General features: G+C 37.8%; 1 protein-coding gene across 1 annotated transcript in view; it reads left to right on the top strand.

Annotated features, from left to right (window-relative positions):
• LOC126195683 (putative neural-cadherin 2) overlaps positions 1-22,786 on the top strand; it is a 72,024-nt gene that overhangs the window by 1,027 nt on the left and 48,211 nt on the right. Inside the window, exons 3-5 of the mRNA XM_049934311.1 lie at positions 614-727; positions 842-1,028; positions 3,487-3,676. Of these exons, the coding sequence (XP_049790268.1) occupies positions 614-727; positions 842-1,028; positions 3,487-3,676 (491 nt within the window). The remainder of the gene's footprint in view (positions 1-613; positions 728-841; positions 1,029-3,486; positions 3,677-22,786) is intronic.

Here is a 22,786-nt window from a genome sequence, read left to right on the forward strand (position 1 = left end):
AAATTGAGGTACAAAACAGGGTAGTGAAGTGTGGACTGAGTCAAGGAGATACATAATTTCTTTTTTGGAATATTTATTAAAAGGGAATAAATTTAATGTTTATTAAGTTATCACACTGGCAGTTATATAAATTTGTGAAAATGTTAACACAAAATAATATTAAAATGTGTATTTTGAGTGAGTTTCAGTTAGTCTGGTGTAGCACAAACAGAACTGTTATATTTGTCCTTAAAATGTAATATACTTGAGGCTTGTATACAGTAATGCATTGCTTGTTCAGTGGTGTGGGGTTGGGAATTTTGCACTTTCTTTAGTTGTAAACAGGTAATTTGCTTAAAGGTTTCTATACCTGTCAGTTTGTTCACCAATACTCTTCACTTTTCCCAAATACCATGCACTACAATAGGTAGGTTTCCATGTTATTGGTCCTTCCATCAATCTAGTTTTTTATGTACTCATGAACAGTTGAAGAAATTCACTAGATAATTTTCATAATAATGGTGTATATTGTGACATTACCATGTTTAAGTTGCAATTGCTGTAAGATTCTATTGTACCGAGATATATTTTAATTATTTTCAAAGTAACAAAGCACTTTTCTCTTCCCTCCTAGATACAACATGGATATTTATATTTTCGTTACAACTTGAATAGTAAACGTATTGAAGAAAAAAGTATCTGTTTATGTTATATTTCTGTTGATGATGGATACTGGCACATGGCAAAGGTAAATTTGGTTTAATATCACTCACTTTGAAACAGGAGTAATTGCAAATAATAAGTAAAAGAACTTCTGTTTCAATAACCATTACCATAAATGAACCAAATTTTCAATTTTCAGGTTTCACGATATGGTTCGTTGTCAATATTGCAACTGGATGATGGCGAATTCTTAAGACGCAATCAGACCTCTTTTTTTGAGGGGCATCAGTGGCTCATAATTGATAAACAAGAAGGTGCTCATGCTGGTGGGAGGGCAGAGAATACAGGCATAAATACGATAGAAGTTTACTCTGACTACAGAAATGGTAATTTTTCACATTTTGTTGCATGTATAACACCATATAATAATCTCTTATACTAAAATGTACACAGAAATGACTGCTAAATTTATATTATTAGTTAGACTAGACACAGGCATGAACATGTGAAGGAAATTCAAATTAGAATCACAAACTGTAAGAGGATGCAGCAAAAATGTTAATTGTGCTAGAAAGATAGTTTCATGTTTTCCTGATGTTTAAGATATTTAATAAATGAAAAGCACGAGTTTGCTTTTGTTCCACAATAATACTTTTATTGTTAACTGGTTTTCGGCTTACAAGCCAGCTTACGAGATGGCCTTGTAAGCCGAAAACAGGTTAACAATAAAAGTAATATTGTAGAACAAAAGCAAACTGGTGCTTTTCATTTATTATAATGTTGTTCTACCAAGAACTGATGGAAGATTCTGTTAATATGATTTAAGACATTTCTTATTCTTCTTTTTGCCCTTAGGTCCTGATTTTATGGGTCATCATTTTTGCTAATTACTCTCAACAATGTACTTTCATATCTCTTGTCATTTCAGCATCAAAAACATACAATTTGCTACAGTTAATTAAAAATGAGATCGACAGGAAGTGCAAAATGGCTAAGCATGGATTTCTAGAGGACAAATGTAAGAATGTATGGGCATTTATCACTAGGGGTAAGATAGATACTACTTACAGGAAAATTAAAGAGACCTTTGGAGAAAAGGGAACCACTTGTTTGAATATCAAGAACTCAGATGCAAAACCAGTTCCAAGCAATGAAGGGAAGCCAGAAAGGTGGAAGAGTATGTAGAGGGTCTATACAATGGTGATGTACTTGAGAGCAGTATTATGGAAATGGAAGAGAGGACGTAGAGGAAGATAAGATAGGAGATACGATACTGCATGAAGAATTTGACAGAGCACTGAAAGACCTAAGTGTAAACGAGGCCCCTGCAGTAGACAACATTCCATTAGAACTAGTGATAGCCTTGGGAGAGCCAACCATGACAAAACTGTACCTGGTGAGCAAGATATATGAGACAGGCGAAATATCCTCATAATTCAAGAAGAATATAATAATTCCACTCCCAAAGAAAGCAGGTGCTGACAGGTGTGAAAATTACTGAACTGTCAGTTTAATAAGCCACGACTGCAAAGTACTAACACAAATTCTTAACACTGAATGGGAAAACTAGTAGAAGCTGACCTCGGGGAAGATCAGTTTGGATTCCATAGAAATGTTGGAACACATGAGGCAATACTGACCATATGAATTATCTTAGAAGATGGATTAAGAAAAGGCAAACCTACGTTTCTAGCATTTGTAGACTTAGAGAAAGCTTTTGACTGGAATACTCTCTTTCAGATTCTGCAGGTGGCAGGGATCAAATTCAGCGAGAAAATGGTTATTTACACTTTGTACATAAAACCAGATCATAGTTATAAGAGTCAAGTGGCAGGAAGAAGAATCAGTGGTTGGGAAGGGAGTGAGACAGCGTTGTAGCCTATCCCCAATGTTATTCAATCTATATATTGAGCAATCAGTAAAGGAAACAAAAGAAAAACTAGAAGCAAGAATTAAAATCCATGGAGAAGAAATAAAAACTTTGAGGTTTCCCAATGACATTGTAATTCTGTCAGAGACAGCAAAGGACCTGGAAGAGCAATTGAACAGAATGGACAGCTTCTTGAAAGGAGGATATAAGATGAACATCAACAAAAGTGAAACAAGGATAATGGAATGAATTAAAGTAGTAAATGAGTTTTGCTATTTGGGCAGCAAAATAACTGATGATGGTCAAAGTAGAGAGGATATAAAATGTAGACTGCCAATGGCAAGAAAAGTGCTTCTGAAGAAGAGAAATTTGTTAACATCAAGTATAGATTTAAGTGTCAGGAAGTCTTTTCTGAAAGTATATGTATGCAGTGTAGCCATGTATGGAAGCAAATCATGGAGTAATATTTTAGACTAGAAGAGAATAGAAGCTTTTGAAATGTGGTGCTACAGAAGAATGTTGAAGACTAGATGGGTAGATCACATAACTAATGAGGAGGTACTGATTAAAATTGGGGAGAAGAGGAATTTGTGGCACAACTTGTCTAGAAAAAGGGATCGATTGGTAGGACATGTTCTGAGGCATCAAGGGATCACCAATTTAGTATTGGTAGGCAGTGTCGAGGGTAAAAATCATAGGTGGAGACCAAGAGATGAATACACTAAGCAGATTCAGAAGGATGTAGGTTGCAGTAGCAACTTGGAGATTAAGAAGCTAGCACAGGATAGAGTAGCATGGAGAGCTGCATCAAATTAGTCTCTGGAGTGAAAAACACAACAACAACAACAACGACAACAACAACAACAACAATTAAAACTAACAATAATTAGTAGCACAGCTTCACAAGTTAAAATAGTCACAAAAAGACCATCAATTTTTTTTCTAGTACTTCCTTCTTCTCTTCTTCCCTACAGGCTGTGTGGATGATATTCGCCTGAATGGAAGAATTCTTCCCTTGCCTCCAGCTGCCAACATCACTCAATGGGGACAAGCAACAGTGGCTCTTAATTTGGAATTTGGTTGCAGTTTTTCTACAGACTGTAGCTTTACAATTTGTACAGAACCAACAAAGTGCAGTGACACACTAAAACAACACAAATGTGTGTAAGTAAGTCTTACCCACATTATACTTTTTTTTACTGTTTATTATGACTGAACTTCTCTCAAGTCAAAGGATAATAAATACTTCCTTGGTGAAATATATGAATGCAGAGCTTTTATATTTGTTGTCATATTGCACTCAATCAAGAGGATGTTCCTTCGAAATAACTGTTAATAACTTCCAGGTGGGAGACAGATACAGCTGGTGTCCTCTTGTATTGCCAGTGATCACAACTGCTTGAGGAAAATTCACAACTATGACCAACCTAACACAGGTCATTAAATTTACATGTGCCATCACTGTATGCATAACTAACAGACATTAGCTTCAAAAATACAACCCCCCCCTCCCCCCTCCCCGAAGAAAAGAGAATTCATCTGGTTACTAAAAACTGGTAATTTTGCAGATTATGATGTTGTTTCTAGCAGAACATTAAACTCTTGTCCTGATGTAAAAGGACTATCTTTAAGCTATTTTTGTAAGCAATCAGTGACCTGTGGCATGTTTCCTGCAAGATTAAATAAGCTGTTGGAACACTCGTCTACAATTACAAACCTATATCATTGTTTGCTGGTGACACAAGAATACTGATCAATGGTTCAGACTCAACCCAAGCACGTACAACTCAGATTGTAGCTGAACAGGCCTACAAGTGTTAACACAGCTAATGGTTTTAATTCATAATCTTACAAAAACTTGTATTATGCACTTTGAAACAAGCAGTAATGACCTCCTACCATCAGACGTAGTACACTGAATGAAGCACACTTGTGATCCAGCCGAAAAATAAGTTACATTGAGGTCAACACATGGATAAACTAATCAAGGAAGTTCATTTCAGGATGTTATGTCATTGCGTTCACCTACAGGTAAGAGTGTTGGCTATTTTACTTATTTTTATTTCTATTGTCTTATAAAATTATCTTCAGGAGCAATGTGCCTAAACTACTTAAAGTTTTGTTCAGCAGAAGAAAGAAATAAAATGGACTAGAGCAAATTTTTAATCTAACAACCTTGGAGTTGCCACTGAGAAGTCTACCAGTTTACCATTATATGATCTTGTGGGTCATTCTTTTTTGATGTGTCTGATGTACTGTGGTTCTCTGCACTTACAAAGTGGAGATGGTTGCTTACCCAACTGGTGTAAAAATTAAGCACACCTGTCTCACTGGGTTCTAATTCTGTTTAGCATTACCATGTTTTGCATGCCAAGTCAAATACTAGTGGTTTTAGGGTGATATATGACATCATTATTTTGTTGTACAGTCCATACTTTTAAACACATGTGGTAAATTATTTATAATCTTTAAGAAGGCAAAATTGTGTGCAAAGTTTTCTGTAATGTACTCTAAGGAAGAATTCACAAAGCTTAGTGGAGCTGTAAATTTAATTTAGTATTTTTGAGAAAACTATTTTGCTTCCATTTTTGCTTAAATACCAATAATGAAAGTTTTGAAATGACCATGACCTACTTTAACAACAAGTGAACCTGAACACTATTTCTCTACACTGAATATGGTGAAAATCTTTCTAAGAAAAACAATAGGTGCAAGGTGGTTTAGTGTCTTTGCTAGACGAGAACAGACAGGAAACAGTTATTAGTAACATTTGTCAGTTTTAGCTCAACTTCAGCTGACCAACTTTTGCTTGGACATGTTCATAACTAAAAGTACCAATCAAACACTTTTCTGGAGTTATAAGAGATTCTTTATGAGTGCATCATCTACCGATACCCTTGCTAATTGACGGAAGAGACATATCGTACTTTAATGCACTGAACCATCGCAGGCAACAGAATTACTTCTCAAAGGAAACTAGTTAAGCTGTAGTTACACAATTAACCAGCAAGAAGCAAACATGGCATGATAAATTCACAAAAACATGGAATAAAAGAAATACAAAGAGTAAGCATAAAATGTAAAACACTCAGTGCTCCGCTCCTGGCGGCTGAGTGCAGAACTGCTTTGACAGCTGCTGTTCATTTGACACTATATCATGTGTCACTGCACCACCAACACTAGGTGAACACTGAATTCTGCACTAGCAAGTAACTAAATTTGTGTCAGACAGCAAATCAACCCCCTTGGTGGAAGTGGAGCATTAGTGTCAAGGAAAAATGCAGAGTAGTGAACTTGTTGTCCGGAATGGGTTGTCCACATTGATGGCTGTTCTGCATTGAGCGTTTTCGGTGGCTGCAGTACTTGTGGTTGTGTCTCAAGTTCTGGAAGTTTCCAAAGTGTTTGTGCAGTTGCGGATGGTGAAGTCTTTTGGAATATATATGCAGGGTTGACTCTGTCAGGGAAATGGTCATTGTGTTGCCATTCACCAACATGTCTGACATCTTTGTACCTCTTCATATCAAACTACATATCTACATCTACATATATACTCCACTAGCCATTAAGCAGTGTGTGGTGGAGGGCACAATTCACGCCAAAGTCATTTACCCCCCTCTGTTCCACTCGCTGATCGTGCGAGGGAAAAACAACTGTCTGAATGCCTCAGTACGAGATCATATTTCCCTTATCTTTGAATGATGATCATTATGCGATTTGAAAGTTGGTGGTAATAATATATGCTCTACATCCTCGGTGAAGATTGGATTTCAGAATTTAGAGAGCAGCCCCTTCTGTTTAGCGCGTCGTCTATCTGCAAGTGTGTCCCACTTCAAACTTTATATTAGATTTTTAATGCTCTCGCGATGACTAAATGTACCAGTCACAAATCTTGCTGCTCTTCTTTGGACCTTCTCAATCTCTTGAATCAGACCCAACTGGTAAGGGTCCCATACAGATGAACAATACTCTAATACTGGATGAACTAACGTACTGTAAGCTATTTCCTTTGTTGAAGGACTGCATCACTTCAGGATTCTACCATTAAATCGCAATCTAGAATTCGCCTTACCCATTACTTGTCTAATCTGATCATTCCATTTGAGATCATTTCTAATAGTCACACCCAGATACTTGACAGATGTTACTGCTTCCAAAGACTGATCATTTATTTTGCACTCATACATTAATGGGGATTTTCGCCTAGTTATATGCAGTAGATTACACTTATTAATATTGAGAGACAACTGCCAGTCATTACACCACACATTTATTTTCTGCAAATCCTCATTGATTTGTTCACAACTTTTGCGTGATACTACTTTCCTGTAGACTACAGCATCATCTGCAAACAGTCTAAGACTGCTGTCAATACCATCAACCAGATCATTTATGTAAATCGTAAAAAGCAGAGGACCTATTATGCTGCCCTCAGGCACACCTGAAGTTACTCTTGTTTCTGTTGAAGTTACCCCATTCAGGACGACATACAGCTCCTTGTCTGTTAGAAAACAATACTCTAAGACTGGATGAACTAACATACTGTACTGCATATGTCATTGGATAGACTGTAAGAGTGCACTTTTTGTAGCAAGCAACAGTGCGGACCTGAGTCAAACGCCTTTCGAAAGTCGAGAAATATGGCATCAACCTGGGAGCTAGTATCTACAGCCTGTTGCATATCATGCACAAAGAGGGCCAGCTGTGTCTCACACGACCGCTGTTTCCTAAAACCATGCTGGTTTCTGCAGAGGGGCTTCTCAGTGTCTAGAAAGGTCATTATGTCTGAACACAAAATATGTTCCATGATTCTACAACAAATCAATGTCAGTGAAACTGGCCGGTAATTCTGTGCATCCAATTTTCTACCCTCTTTATAGATTGCTATGACCTGAACCTTCTTCCAGTCCCATGGAACTTTCCACCATTCCAATGATATCTGATAGATGACGGATAAGAAAGGTGCTATATTTGTAGCATAGTCAACATAAAATCTTAGGGGGTACTGTCTGGGCCAGATGCCTTTCTGGCATCTAAGGATCTTAACTGTTTTACAATCCCAGGTACACTAAACACTATGTCAGCCATCATTTTGTTTGTTCGATAATTGAGAGGGGGAATGGTGCTGCAGTCCTCTAACATAAACGAGTTTTTGAAAGCTAGGTTTAGAATTTCGGCCTTCTGTTTATCATCATCAGTTACATTACCCGTACTGTCAGCAAGAGAAGGTATTGAATTATTTGTAGTGTTCATAGATTTTACATACGACCAAAATTTTTTTGGAGTTATTTTTGGAATTTGCAGATAAAATATTGCTTTCAAATTCGTTTAAAGAGTCTCTCATTGTCCTTCTGACAGGTGCTTTCATTTCACATAATTTCTGTTTGTCAGCGGGGCAGTGACTAAGTATAAAATGACTGTGCAAAATTCTATGCTTTCTCAGCAACTTCCTAATATGTTTGTTGTACCAAGGTGGATCATTTTTACAGTTGACACACCCACATCAGTGTCTTAACTGGTAATGTTTTGGGCCAGCAGTTTGTTTCCCATGGGGAGGAACCTAATCTAAAAAACACCCATGTGCACACCACAAGAACTGTGCTACTCATGTAGCTGCTTCCTGTGCGTAGTGCACCCCTGAAACTGTATGAGCCACTGTATGGATGTTGCACTGGTGATTTCAAAAATGGTTCAAATGGCTCCGAGCACTATGGGGACTTAACATCTGTGGTCGTCAGTCCCCTAGAACTTAGAGCTACTTAAACCTAACTAACCTAAGGACATCACACACATCCATGCCCGAGGCAGGATTCGAACCTGCGACCGTAGCAGTCGCGCGGTTCCGGACTGCGCGCCTAGAACCGCTAGACCACTGCGGCTGGCTGGTGATTTCACACTGTCAGTATGGAGCATGACAATGGAGCAGCTGTGTAGATCTTGATGCACGTAACAAGGTGATATATCATGATGGGAATCTTGCAAGGCCAGCTCTAAGTGATATGGTCCTGTATATGACATAAGAATCCTAGCTGGTCTTGTATGGGAATAAACAGGGCATTGGCATGAATGGATTCCCCTGGCAGATGCAGTGTTTCCCTGTATACTAGCTCCATGGCTTAAGAATCAATGTTGGGTTAACACACACATAAAAAAAGTTTTGCATCACCCCAGTTCCCAGAACACCTGAAAATAGACATTGCGTGTGGATATTGTATCACAGGCAGAGTCCCTTTTGGCTGTTCAAAGATGTCACTAAACCCGCCCAAAGATATAAACAACCATGAATGAGCAGCACCTATTAGATGGAAAGGGTATGACAGACGATCAGTTCCAGTCATTCCACAAGGAAGGAGGTACACGGCTCATGTTGTCAGTAGTTCAACTGTGCCTAGACAGTCAATACCACGGTTTGATCATGTCCACATTGTTCTTTTGTGCCAGGAAGGGCTCTCAACAAGGGAAGTGTCCAGGTGTCTTGGAGTGAACCAAAGCGATGTTGTTCGGGCTTGGAAGAGATACAGAAAGACAGGAACTGTTGATGACAAGCCTCACTCAGGCCGCCCAAGGGCTACTACTGTAATGGATGACCACTACCTATGGATTATGGCTCGGAGGAACCCTGACAGTAACGCCACCATGTTGAGTAATGCTCTTCATGCAGCCACAGGTTGTCATGTTATGACTCAAACTGTGCACAATAGGCTGCATGATGCGCAACTTCACTTCAGACATCCATGGCAAGGTCATCTTTGCAACCATGACACCATGCAGCACAGTACAAATGGGCACTACAGCATGCTGAATAGACCGCTCAGGATTGGCATCACGTTCTCTTCACTGATGAGTGTCGTATATGCCTTCAATTAGACAATCGTCGGAGATGTGTTGGGAGGCAACCCGGTCAGGCTGAACGCCTTAGACACACTGTCCAGCAAGTGCAGCAAGGTGGAGGTTCCCTGCTGTTTTGGGGTGGCATTATATAGGATCAATGTACTCTGCTGGTAGTCACGGAAGCCAACATAACAGCTGTACGATACATGAATGCAAACCTGCGACAGTACAACCATATCGGCGGCATATTGGCGAGGTATTCCTCTTCATGGACCACAATTCGTGCCCCCATCATGCACATCTTGTGAATGGCTTCCTTTAGGATAATGGCATCGCTTGACTAGAGTGCCCACCATCTTCTCCAGACATGAACCCTATTTAACACGCCTGGGATAGATTGTAAAGGTCTATTTATGGATAATGTAACCCACCAACCACTCTCAGCCAGCTTCACCAAATCACCGTGGAGGAGTGGGACAATCTGGACCAACAGTGCCTTGATGAACTTATGGATTGTATGTGACAAGAAATACAAGTATGCTTCAATGCAAGAGGATGTGCTACTGGGTATTAGAGGTACCAGCGTGTACAGCAATCTGGACCACCACCTCTGAAGGTCTCGCTGTATGGTGGTACAACATGCAATGCGTGGTTTTCATGAGAAATAAAAAAGGCAGAAATTATGTTTATCTTGATCTCTATTCCAGTTTTTGTACAGGTTCTGGAACTCTCAGAACTGAGATGATGCAAAACATATTTTGATATGTGTTTGTCATTTGGCAGGAGGAACGAGACTTCTGGTCAGGTGATTAAAGGCTTATAAATACAGAATCAAATAGGGGTAATGCAAGAGTAAGTTTAATAATGAATAACAAAAATAGGGGGTGGGTAAGCTACTACAAACAGCATAGTGAACACATTATTGAGGCCATGATAGACACGAAGCCCACATCTAGAACAGTAGTACAAGTTTATATGCCAACTAGCTCTGCAGGTGATGAAGAGATTGATGAAATGTATGATGAGATAAAAGAAATTATTCAGATAGTGAAGGGAGATGAAAATTTAATAGGTCATGGGTGACTGGAATTCGATAGTAGGATAAGGAAGAGAAGGAAACGTAGGTGAATATGGAATGGGGGTAAGGAATGAAAGAGGAAGCCACCTGGTAGAATTTTGCAAAGAGAATAACTTAATCATAGCTAACATGAAAGAATCATAGCTAGCATGGAAGAAGGTTGTACACATGGAAGAGGCCTGGAGATACTGGAAAGTTTCAGATAGATTACATAATGGTAAGACAGAGATTTAGGAACCAGGTTTTAAATTGTAAGACATTTCCAGGGGAAGATGTATACTCTGACCACAACCTATTGGTTAGATTAGATTAGATTAGATTAGATTAATACTAGTTCCATGGATCATGAATACGATATTTCGTAATGATGTGGAACGAGTCGAATTTTCCAATACATGACATAATTAGGTTAATTTAACAACATACTTAAGTTGATATAACAACTTTATTTTTTTGTGTTTTTTTTGTTTTTCTTTATTTTTTATTTTTATTTTTATTTTTTTAAATATTTTTTTTCTTAATTTATATCTAAATATTCCTCTATGGAGTAGAAGGAGTTGTCATTCAGAAATTCTTTTAATTTCTTCTTAAATACTTGTTGGTTATCTGTCAGACTTTTGATACTATTTGGTAAGTGACCAAAGACTTTAGTGCCAGTATAATTCACCCCTTTGTGTGCCAAAGTTAGATTTAATCTTGAATAGTGAAGATCATCCTTTCTCCTAGTATTGTAGTTATGCACACTGCTATTACTTTTGAATTGGGTTTGGTTGTTAATAACAAATTTCATAAGAGAGTATATATACTGAGAAGCTACTGTGAATATCCCTAGATCCTTAAATAAATGTCTGCAGGATGATCTTGGGTGGACTCCAGCTATTATTATGATTACACGCTTTTGTGCAATAAATACTTTATTCCTCAGTGATGAATTACCCCAAAATATGATGCCATATGAAAGCAATGAGTGAAAATAGGCGTAGTAAGCTAATTTACTAAGATGTTTATCACCAAAATTTGCAATGACCCTTATTGCATAAGTAGCTGAACTCAAACGTTTCAGCAGATCATCAATGTGTTTCTTCCAATTTAATCTCTCATCAATGGACACACCTAAAAATTTGGAATATTCTACCTTAGCTATATGCTTCTGATTAAGGTCTATATTTATTAATGGCGTCATACCATTCACTGTACGGAACTGTATGTACTGTGTCTTATCAAAATTCAGTGATAGTCCGTTTACATGGAACCACTTAGTAATTTTCTGAAAGACAGTATTGACAATTTCATCAGTTAATTCTTGTTTGTCAGGTGTGATTACTATACTTGTATCATCAGCAAAGAGAACTAACTTTGCCTCTTCATGAATATAGAATGGCAAGTCATTAATATATAATAAGAACAACAAAGGACCCAAGACTGACCCTTGTGGAACCCCATTCTTGATAGTTCCCCAGTTTGAGGAATGTGCTGATCTTTGCATGTTATGAGAACTACTTATTTCAACTTTCTGCACTCTTCCAGTTAGGTACGAATTAAACCATTTGTGCACTGTCCCACTCATGCCACAATACTTGAGCTTGTCTAGCAGAATTTCATGATTTACACAATCAAAAGCCTTGGAGAGATCACAAAAAATCCCAATGGGTGGTGTTCGGTTATTCAGATCATTCAAAATTTGACTGGTGAAAGCATATATGACATTTTCTGTTGAAAAACCTTTCTGGAAACCAAACTGACATTTTGTTAGTACTTCATTTTTACAGATATGTGAAGCTACTCTTGAATACATTACTTTCTCAAAAATTTTGGATAAAGCTGTTAGAAGGGAGATTGGACGATAATTGTTGACATCAGATCTATCACCCTTTTTATGCAAAGGTATAACAATAGCATATTTCAGTCTATCAGGGAAAATGCCCTGTTCCAGAGAGCTATTACACAGGTGGTTATGATCTGTAGATTAAAACTGAAGAGACTGCAAAAAGGTGGGAATTTAATAAGATGGGATCTCGATAAACTGATAGAACCAGAGATTGTCGAGAGTTTCAGGGAGAGCATAAGGGAACGACTGACAAGAATGGGGGAAAGAAATACAGTAGATGAAGAATGGGTAGCTTTGAGAGATGAAATAGTAAAGGCAGTAGAGGACAGAGTAGGTGAAAAGAGGAGGGCTAGTAGAAATCCTTGGGTAACAGAAGAAATATTGAATTTAATTAATGAAAGGAGAAAATGTAAAAATGCAGTAAATGCAGCAGGCAAAAAGGAATACAAACGTCTCCAAAATGAGATTGACAGGTAGTACAAAATGGCTAAGCAGATATGGCTAGGACAAATGTAACGATGTAGAGGCATATATCACTAGGGGTAAGATAGATAATGTGTACAGGAAAATTAAAGAGACCTTTGGAGGAATGAGAACCACTTGTATGAATATCAAGAGCTCAGATGGAAACCCAGTTCTAAGCAATAAAGGGAGAGCAGAAAGGTGGAAGGAGTATATAGAGGGTCTATACAAGGGTGATGTACTTGAGGACAATATTATGGAAATGGAAGAGTATGTAGATGAATGTGAAATGGGAGATATGATACTGTGTGAAGAGTTTGCCAGAGCACTGAAAGACCTAAGTTGAAACGAGGCCTCAGGAGTAGACAACATTCCATTAGAACTACCGATACCCTTGGGAGAGTCAGCCCTGACAAATCTCTACCATCTGGTGAGCAAGATGTATGAGACAAGTGAAATATCCTCAGACTTCAAGAAGAATATATAATTCCAATGCCAAAGAAAGCAGGTGTTGACAGATGTGAAAAGTATACAACTATCAGTTTAATAAGTCATGGCTGCAAAATACTAACAAGAATTCTTAACAGACAAATGGAAAGTAGAAGCTGACCTCGGGGAAGATCAGTTTAGATTCCATGGAAATGTTGGAACACATGAGCAATACTGACCCTATGACTTATCTTAGAAGATAGATTAAGGGAAGGCAAACCTATGTTTATAGCATTTGTAGACTAAGAGAAAGCTTTTGACAATGTTGAATGGAATAATCTCTTTCAAATTGTAAAGGTGGCAGGGGTAAAATACAGGGAGCGAAAGGCTATTTACAATTTGTATAGAAACAGATGGCAGTTATATGAGTCGAGGGGCATGAAAGGGAAGCAGTTTCTGGGAAGGGAGTGAGACAGGGTTGTAACCTATCCTCAATGTTATTCAATCTGTATATTGAGCAAGCAGTAAAGGAAACAATAGACAATTTTGGAGTAGGAATTAAAATCCATGGAGAAGACATAAAAACTTTGAGGTTCACCATTGACATTGTAATTCTGTCAGCGACAGCAGAGGATCTGGAAGAGCAATTGAACAGAATGGACGGTGTCTTGAATGGAAAGTATTACATGAACATAAACAAAAGCAAAATGAGGATAATGGTATTTAGTCAAATTAAATCAGGTGTTGCTGAGGGAATTAGATTAGGAAATGACACACTTAAAGAAGTTAATCAGTTTTGCTATTTGGGGAACAAAATAACTGATGATAGTCGAAGTAGAGAGGATATAAAATGTAGACTGGCAATGGCAAGGAAAGCATTTCTGAAGAAGAGAAATTTGTTAACACTGAATATAGATTTAAATGTCAGGAAGTCATTTCTGAAAGCATTTGTGTGGGGTGTAGCCACGTATGGAAGTGAAACGTGGACGATAAGTAGTTTAGACAAGAAGTGAATAGAAGCTTTCAAAATGTGGTGCTACAGAAGAATGCTGGAGATTAGATGGGTAGACCACATAACTAATGAGGAAGTATTGAATAGAATTGGGGAGAAGAAAAATTTGTGGTAGAACTTGACTAGAAGAAGGGATCGGTTGGCAGGACATGTTCTGAGGCATTGAGGGATCACCAATTTAGGATTGGAGGGCACAGTGGAGGGTAAAAATTGTAGAGGGAGACCAGGAGATGAATACACTAAGCAGATTCAGAAGGATGTAGGTTGCAGTAGGTACTGGAAGATGAAGAACCTTGCACAGGATAGAGTAGCATGGATAGCTGCATCAAACCAGTCTCTCGACTGAAAACCACAACAACAACACATGTCATTTTTTAAGTTGTGTTGTGGCACCTGAAGACAACCTCCAGGGAACAATGCCAACACTCAATCACTCCATTGCTAGCAGGACAGTAACTGCCAGACTTGTGGTGGACATACCCACAAAACTTGGCAACCTGCCCCAACAAGCCTGACTCAAATTGGTGGCCACAATCCATAGTGATATGCAGACTGCATAAAATCTCACTAATCATGTTGATGCAAATGTAGAGGCCAATGTTGTTGCTAATGTTGTTGATGGGCATCACCTCTGGTCAGCAGGTGAAAAGATCTGTTGTGGTCAATAAATAACCTTGACCCTTTGATGTAGGAGGCAGTCCTCCTAAATTGAGGTGAACATGCACAAAACATAATGTTGCCTGGGACAATCACCAGTTGATGCATGCATGTGGTGAGAAACCTTACACTGTTGGCATTGTAGACATTCTCATGCCCATCCTCAGCAGTATTTTTCCATTCCTGCCCAAACAAAATGTTGAGAAATCAGACTGAAGATGGGACAGACTTCTGGATGGCACATGTTGTGACGCTATTGAAAGTTTGTCTTCTGAATGCTGATGGAAGAAACTGGCAAGGCCTTCCTCGAAGACATCACAGTGCAGTCTGGCATCTTCTCCCAGAGTGTCAATGGGTTGCAATTGTAATATTGACTAGCATGGTCAATGAACATTTGGAGCTCTGAACCATCTTTTTGTGCTTGGGCCAGTGTGGGAATGTCAATAGGGCTTGTCAACCTGCTGACACATGAAAGACAGTCAGCCATAACATAATCAATACCTGAAATGTACTTGATATCAGTACTGTACTGCAGTAGACATTCCACATGGTTATATTGGTGAGGAGAGCAGTTGATGCTGCTCCACTTAAATACACAGGTCAATGGTTTATGGCCTGTGAAGATTGTGAATGCTCATGCTTCGATCTGTGGTCGAAAGTATTTAATGGCTTCCTATACAGCCAGAAGCTCATGGTCGTAGGTGCTCCACTTTTTCTGAGAAGGGAACAGTTTGTGAGAGAATTACGCCAGTGGCTGCCATGGGCTGTCAGAACATTGTTGTAGCACCATGCCAGTAGCTGTCTGGCTTGTGTCCACCACTATTACTAGGGTTGCATTGAGGAGTGCTGTATCAGTGCACTTCACAGGAAAACTGCCTTTCACATTAGGCAAAGGCAAAGGTTCCAGCAATTCTGCTGTATGAGGTGGGTGACAACAATAAAAGTTTATCATGCTGAGAAACCACCACAGTTTCTAGATTGTGGTTGGTATAGCCAGCTGCAGAATTGCTTTGACCTTCTCTAACAAAGGAGGAGAGCCCACAGACAAAATTCTTTGTGGTGCTCACTGTGTTATTCGGTGGTTTGGTGTTTTATTAATCTGTAAATGAAAATGATAATTTTATTTTATTACATTGAGTAATTACTAAATTATTATTCTCCCAGGTAAAGATTTGGTCAAGTTGCTAAAGAACTCCAAGTTAACGTCGTGTTAAAAGTGCTGTCTGTAATTTGTGTAAGTGTCACTAAATCACAGCTCATACAACAGATTCTATACAACTATTGAATATGAATATAATAGAGGGAAACATTCCACATGGGAAAAATATATCTAAAAACAAAGATGATGTGACTTACCAAACGAAAGTGCTGGCAGGTCGATAGATACACAAACAAACACAAACATACACACTAAATTCAAGCTTTCGCAACAAACGGTTGCTTCATCAGGAAAGAGGGAAGGAGAGGGAAAGACGAAAGGATGTGGGTTTTAAGGGAGAGGGTAAGGAGTCATTCCAATCCCGGGAGCGGAAAGACTTACCTTAGGGGGAAAAAAGGATAGGTATACACTCGCACACACACACATATCCAACCGCATGTGTCCATTTCACTCGCATTCACATGGATGGACTTAGACTGTTTTTGGAGAATGTTTGTATTTTGACACTGTTCAACAAACTGCAGTGATTCACATGTAAGTTTATCACAAGATGCACATTTTTAACACTGCACCATTAATCATACAAGTGTCTGTAGTGTGCTTCGTTTACTTAAGCGGAATATAAATATTTTTGCTACGTGCTGCGTAGCCAATGTTGCATTATCGTTTTGCCGTGCAGCTGGTTGTACAGTCTGTCACATTAAATTTGGCACGCGAAGACGCTTTGGGTCAAACTACTAAAGGTTATCAGTTCAAGTTAATTATTAATACAGTCAACAGTACTCAATGTTCATAGCGTTGCTGCTAACTTTGACACTCCAAGAGCATTCATAAGGTTACGTGATCACAGTTTTTATCACTGTTCATCATTATTCACAATATAAATCACAGTTCTTCATGCATCCACTAGTTCCTGCGAATCACATTTAACTGTTCTGATTGTTGTTAGTAGTTTTCCACAGTACTTAACAGACCATCTATATGCAAATGACACTTTTCAAGTAATGAGGTCTGGTACACTTGCACATGAGTTCATATTACCGTGACTGAATAACAAAATTTAAAATTTTACACTGTCACATAAACATGAGACAATATAAAACTTTCAGAATCTACTACATTATCTTGACCATGAGATCATTACTGAACTGTCCAGATAACAGTACATTTCCATTTTTATTACAGTTACATATATTTATATATTTTTATTTTTTATTTTTTATTTATGGGGATTGTTATTTACCATGTTTTTGGGACAGGTGTCCATGTTCGGTTTATCTAACCGGAATGTTGCTCGTAAGAGCATTTTAAATGAATTCGTAATGAAACCATGTACATAAATCAATACACATTCAGATTTTGCTTAACTAGTGGTGGAAGCATTTTTTTTTTTTTTTTTTTTTTTTTTCACAGTCACACAGCTCACACACCACCAACATTTGCTACGTGTGTGGGATTACATGACTCAATCTTATGAAAACATCTTTGTTGTATCCATTCTTACACATGAACAAATATATTATTTAAGCATTTTAATCATTTCTATGCTACGTATGGAAAGGTAAAATTCTTCACATTTAACGCAATAACACTCAAGTGTTTATCAAGTTATTCATTCCTTTTAGAGTAAAAATACATTTATTATGGGGATTCTCTACTCCTTGTTCAAATAATTCAAGAACATTATAGTGTAATACTTGACATAAAAGCTTATAAACTAATACATACATAATATTATCACATTATTACTGCTAATTATTTTATCATAAACATTATATTTGCAGTTGTGGTATAGTGCATCCGCATGTGCGGATGGATATGTGTGTGTGTGCGTGAGTGTATACCTATCCTTTTTTCCCCCTAAGGTAAGTCTTTCCACTCCCGGGATTGGAATGACTCCTTACCCTCTCCCTTAAAACCCACATCCTTTCATCTTTCCCTCTCCTTCCTCTTTCCTGATGAAGCAACTGTTTGTTGCGAAAGCTTGAATTTTGTGTGTATGTTTATGTTTGTTTGTGTGTCTATCGACCTGCCAGCACTTTCGTTTGGTAAGTCACATCATCTGCAATAGGTCTTGTGCGGATATACTTTCATATTATACTGGTAATCTTTTACGATTCCAGGGCATTCAGTGCATACTTCGAGGTATCCGGATAATAATTCTGTTAATTGTCTAGCCTCTGAAGCATTAATGCAAGTTGCCTCCTGTACTTTCTCTTCTATTGTTGTGACAATGTCACTCATGTTGCTGGGTGGATCGTTATTTCAATTTTTGTGACAGATCTGTGGGTGCTTATGATCCAAAACTAACAACTTCTGTTTGCTGACTGTAAGATTCATTTTTCTCATCAGCGGAAGGTTCGCACCAAACTCACAATTCAGCATTAATGTTATGGGTCGCTGTTGGTACTTAAGTGCATGTGTCCCATGTGCGAGATCAATTACAGCTTCCCTTTCCCGAAGGAACTCAAGACCCAGAAGTACCGGTACTGACAAGTTATCCATTAGTAGGAATGTGCATAATAAGTGATCATTTCCCAAGGAAACTTCCATCTGTGTCTAGTATTTTATACTCTGTGCAACTGGCAAAATCGGCCATCTTCTTATCTCCGATACCTTCTTGAAAAACTACATGTTCATAACTGATACATTTGCACCTGTGTCAAGTAGAATAGTAGTTGTTCCACCATTTACAGCTCCGGTGACACTTGCTTGGATATTTTCCTCTTGTGGCTTATCAGAGACAGCAGGTTCTTGATATAGCTCATCTTCAATCCTGTTGCCATCCTGATACCGTATCATGTTTATTTTTTGTTCCGTCAACCTATTGCCTTCATTGTTGGCCTCGGTCACTTGGCGAAGGCCTACAGGGACCGAAATTAGTTTGTTGGCTTCTAAGTGTTTTGTTTTGCTTCCGAAGGTACCTCCACTATTCTAACATTTTGTGAGTTTTCAGTTGGAGGAGGCCTGCTTGGATCCCACCACGGTGGATACTGATTGCTTGGTATAGGTATAGCCTGTACATAATTTATTGGCTGACCTGAATTGATAGAATTTTGCGCAGCTGCCAATGACTTGGCCCTGGCTGTCACCAATATTCACTGTCACCCCGCATATTTTTAGGCTTGTCTTTATATGGACTGTCTGACCTGTTGTCATTTCGTCTCTGTCAGTTGCTATTGTTACTGTTTGGGTTTTCATTGTGGTACTGCCTCTGATTACCATTTGGTTGTTGGTGTTCTTCGGCCTTTTGATAATTACTGTTATTATTATTAGGATAACCAAAATTTTTGTTGTATGGATTCCTACTACTATCATTATTATTATTGTATTTTCCATTACTATAAGCTTTACTTTTATTTTTCTTTGGACTGCCTTCACCGCTATTTCCATTATTTCCATTCCATGATTTTTTTCTATTAGGACTATTGGTATTGCTGATCACGTCAGAATTTTTTCTGGCGTCTTCTTGCACTAGATCCAGAGAATCAATTACAGACAGAAATTCTTTCAGATCGGTGTCTGTAACATTTAATAATTTTTCTCTAATATGTATGGGTAATCTAGCTTTTAACACTCGCAATAAGTCTCTGGTGGTTACTGGCTCATCCTGGCACTGGGTCATGTTAATATATTTTTCAAAGTACTTCCTTAAGAAACCTGACTTCAGATTGTACATTTCTGCATCATAAACAACTTTATGGAGTTGCTCTTGAGTAGACGCTGTCCAGAACTGATCAAGGAATGCCTTCCCAAAGTCGTGGAAAGTCTTGCAAGTTTCTGCTGCATTTAATGCCCAGAGCGATGCATCACCAGAAATATGTGAAACCACAAACTGTATTTTCTGTTCTTCTGACCGTGATTTTGGAAGAACACTTTTGAAGTTTCGAATGAAAACTACTGGATGTATGTTTTTCTTCCTTTCTTCGTTAAATATTTGAAACTGTCTATGCTTAATCAGGCTTTCTTCATGCATCAAAGTAGTTAAGTGCATGGAATTGCTATCATTCGCAGGTGGTGTGGTTACTTTATTACAAGTACATTCTGTTCCACAATTATTGTTCCTTGGTCTCAAATATTGCTCTGGTAATATTGGTTGATTACCAAAATTTGGTCTTCCTTGTGGTGCATTAAAATTCGCCGTTAGATTATCTGCGATCTTTTGCCTGTCAGTACCAGTGTTGTCATTACTGCATACTGTCAGATTTTCAATGTTTTGATTTTCAGAGCTCAGCACCCTGGCTACTTCTGTTCGGACTTGCTTTCAGATTTCCGAGGGAATGTCCTCCTGCATTGTTTTCACTGCGATAGACAAAGTTTTGAATTGGTTCTCTAGTCTATCTACTTCAGTTTGAAGACTATTGACCTGAACTGGAATGTTTGTTAACGGTTCAATAGTGGTTTTTACTGCATCGATCTCCTGCTTGAATGGGTAGTAATAGCATTATCACGATCGACCAACACTGGATTTATCCTACAGACAAATCCTTTATCTCTTTCCAGAAAAATATTGTTTATATTTTCCATAAATTTCTTTTCCTTTTCTTGGTTCCTGAGCTCCTGTTGCTGTTTTTGTATAAGCTTTTCCTGTCTACGTTTTTCCTTTTCCTGCTGACGTTGTCTTTCACGCTGCCGCTCTTTAAGCTCGTGTTGTTTTTCGCGCTCCTGCTCTTTAATAGTAAACGTTTCAAATAATGCTGTAAGCATATCCTATATGGACATAGCTTGAGCATTGCTAACTTCTGCCCCTTGCCCAGAAGAAATATTGTCATTAATTCCTAACTGGTTGAATGCAGGAGGGTCAGTTTGTTTTGGCAACTCCTCAGTTTTACTATCACATGGGACATCACTTACTAAATTATCATTCATAATTAAATTTTCTAATGATTCGACAGAAATATGGATAGATTGTTCTACCTGAGACTCTGATGTCATCTCTGCATCAGTACGCTCATTCGGTTTATTCTGTTTCTTTCAAGCATCTGTTGACACAAAATGATCTTATAACTAACACATATACACAAATAACACTTAAAAATATTATTCTCGCAGCCATAATATTCAATGATTACTACTTATGGCTGCAGGTTGTAATGGTCCGCCTAAGTCGTCGTTGATATCGCTAATTGCTGTAAACGCACTATTTCACTCCAATTTACGGAGCTTGTTAGCACTTGATGTTAGGTTGGCGCCATTACAATGTATTGTATTGTAGTAATCGCTGCTGCTTGCTGGATCGCTGCTGTGTCTCGATGCTGATGCTGGCTCTAAATCTGGTTGTCTAGGGTTAAAAAACATGAGGTCCCGTGTTTTTCATGTGCTTTTGATGATAAAGAATGAGCGAAACCAACACGTATGTAAATATCAAATATTTATTACTTTAGTGGCCATATTAATTCCACTGTCCACCAAAGACCATAACACAACACAAAGTAGTACTTCCTTTACATGTTCTTTGCCTTGTTTTGCCAAACAATAACACAGAAACACACTTCACCAAAGTGACATTCCGACTGCCCTACTGCCTCCGACTGTCTTCTCGACCCTTCTTGCTGCTTGTATTTATAACATTGTCAAAGAACTACTAAAAAGAGATATAGTTTATAAGTCACATGTACATCTGTTATCATAATTTGTGCAGAAAAGTTATTAATTTGCATCGAGTGACATAATTTAACATGTTATTAAAATGACAGACAGATTTGTTGACTTGACAGAATAATTCTTTGTTACAAAAAGGCTGTTTTTTAGAAGTTTGTCAATTGACTTCTCTAATTTGCATAAATAAGTAAGTAACATGAATTATTAAGAATTAAATTGGTTTTCGTCTAAAATAGGATTGATTACGTGAATACTGAGTGAAAACGCTCCTAGTGAACAAATAGGTTTCACTGGGTGATTTTTATTTAAGGAGATCCAAAATACCTAAGTTGGTCACTATTTTTCGTACTTCATATTAATTATTTAAGATGAACTTAGTGTTTTTACATGATGACATTTGCTGTATCAGTGATCAAGTGATATTAACTTTTGTGTGGGTCAGTTATTCAGTATAATTTAATGGGTTGACTGTTTATGGAGACATGTTGTGCAATCATTGTTAACATACACAATAACTTTTCTATAATCATAAATACTCATTAAACTGGTTGAATTTGGAAGGGATCGCATACTTCATTAAAGTAAAGCCTTTAATATGTTCCATTACAATACCCCCCTCGGGTAATATCATTTACAGAATGTTAATGATATTAGCCGACTAGGACAAATGTGTCAATTACTATGCATAATGTGTATGTATACAACAACCGTTACACCGTTTCAAAATGACTTTTTCCTGCAAATATTTTAGTTGTGTTGTTTCAAATGCACTTTGTGTTATGTCAATCAATATGACAGCATAATAAAAATATTTAGTAATATATGAAAGTAAAAAGAATGTTAATCTTTGCTCCCAGTGAGCCACATGGAAAATGATCAAAAACAGACACAAATGTATCACATGCGATGTTAAGATATATAAAAAATATATGTAAATTATTTCAAAGTCAGTTCTCATTGAGTCACAGATTAATCAAGATAATAGAAGGAACATAAATATATTACATAGATGGACAGGTCAGATGTCCATAGCAAAATTTTGCAACTGTCTGCTCGTTTTGAGCCACATAAAGGAAATGAAAACAAAGAACATAATTATAAGTATGGACATGATATATAAACACAAACACTAGAGAAGTCACATTTATGAATATAATATGCATTTAAAAAAAAGAAAATATTTAAAAAACTTGTCTCCCATTGAGACACATAGTCAAGAT

Source organism: Schistocerca nitens, chromosome 7 (assembly GCF_023898315.1).
Source record: "Schistocerca nitens isolate TAMUIC-IGC-003100 chromosome 7, iqSchNite1.1, whole genome shotgun sequence".
NCBI classification, from domain to species: Eukaryota; Metazoa; Arthropoda; class Insecta; order Orthoptera; family Acrididae; genus Schistocerca; species Schistocerca nitens.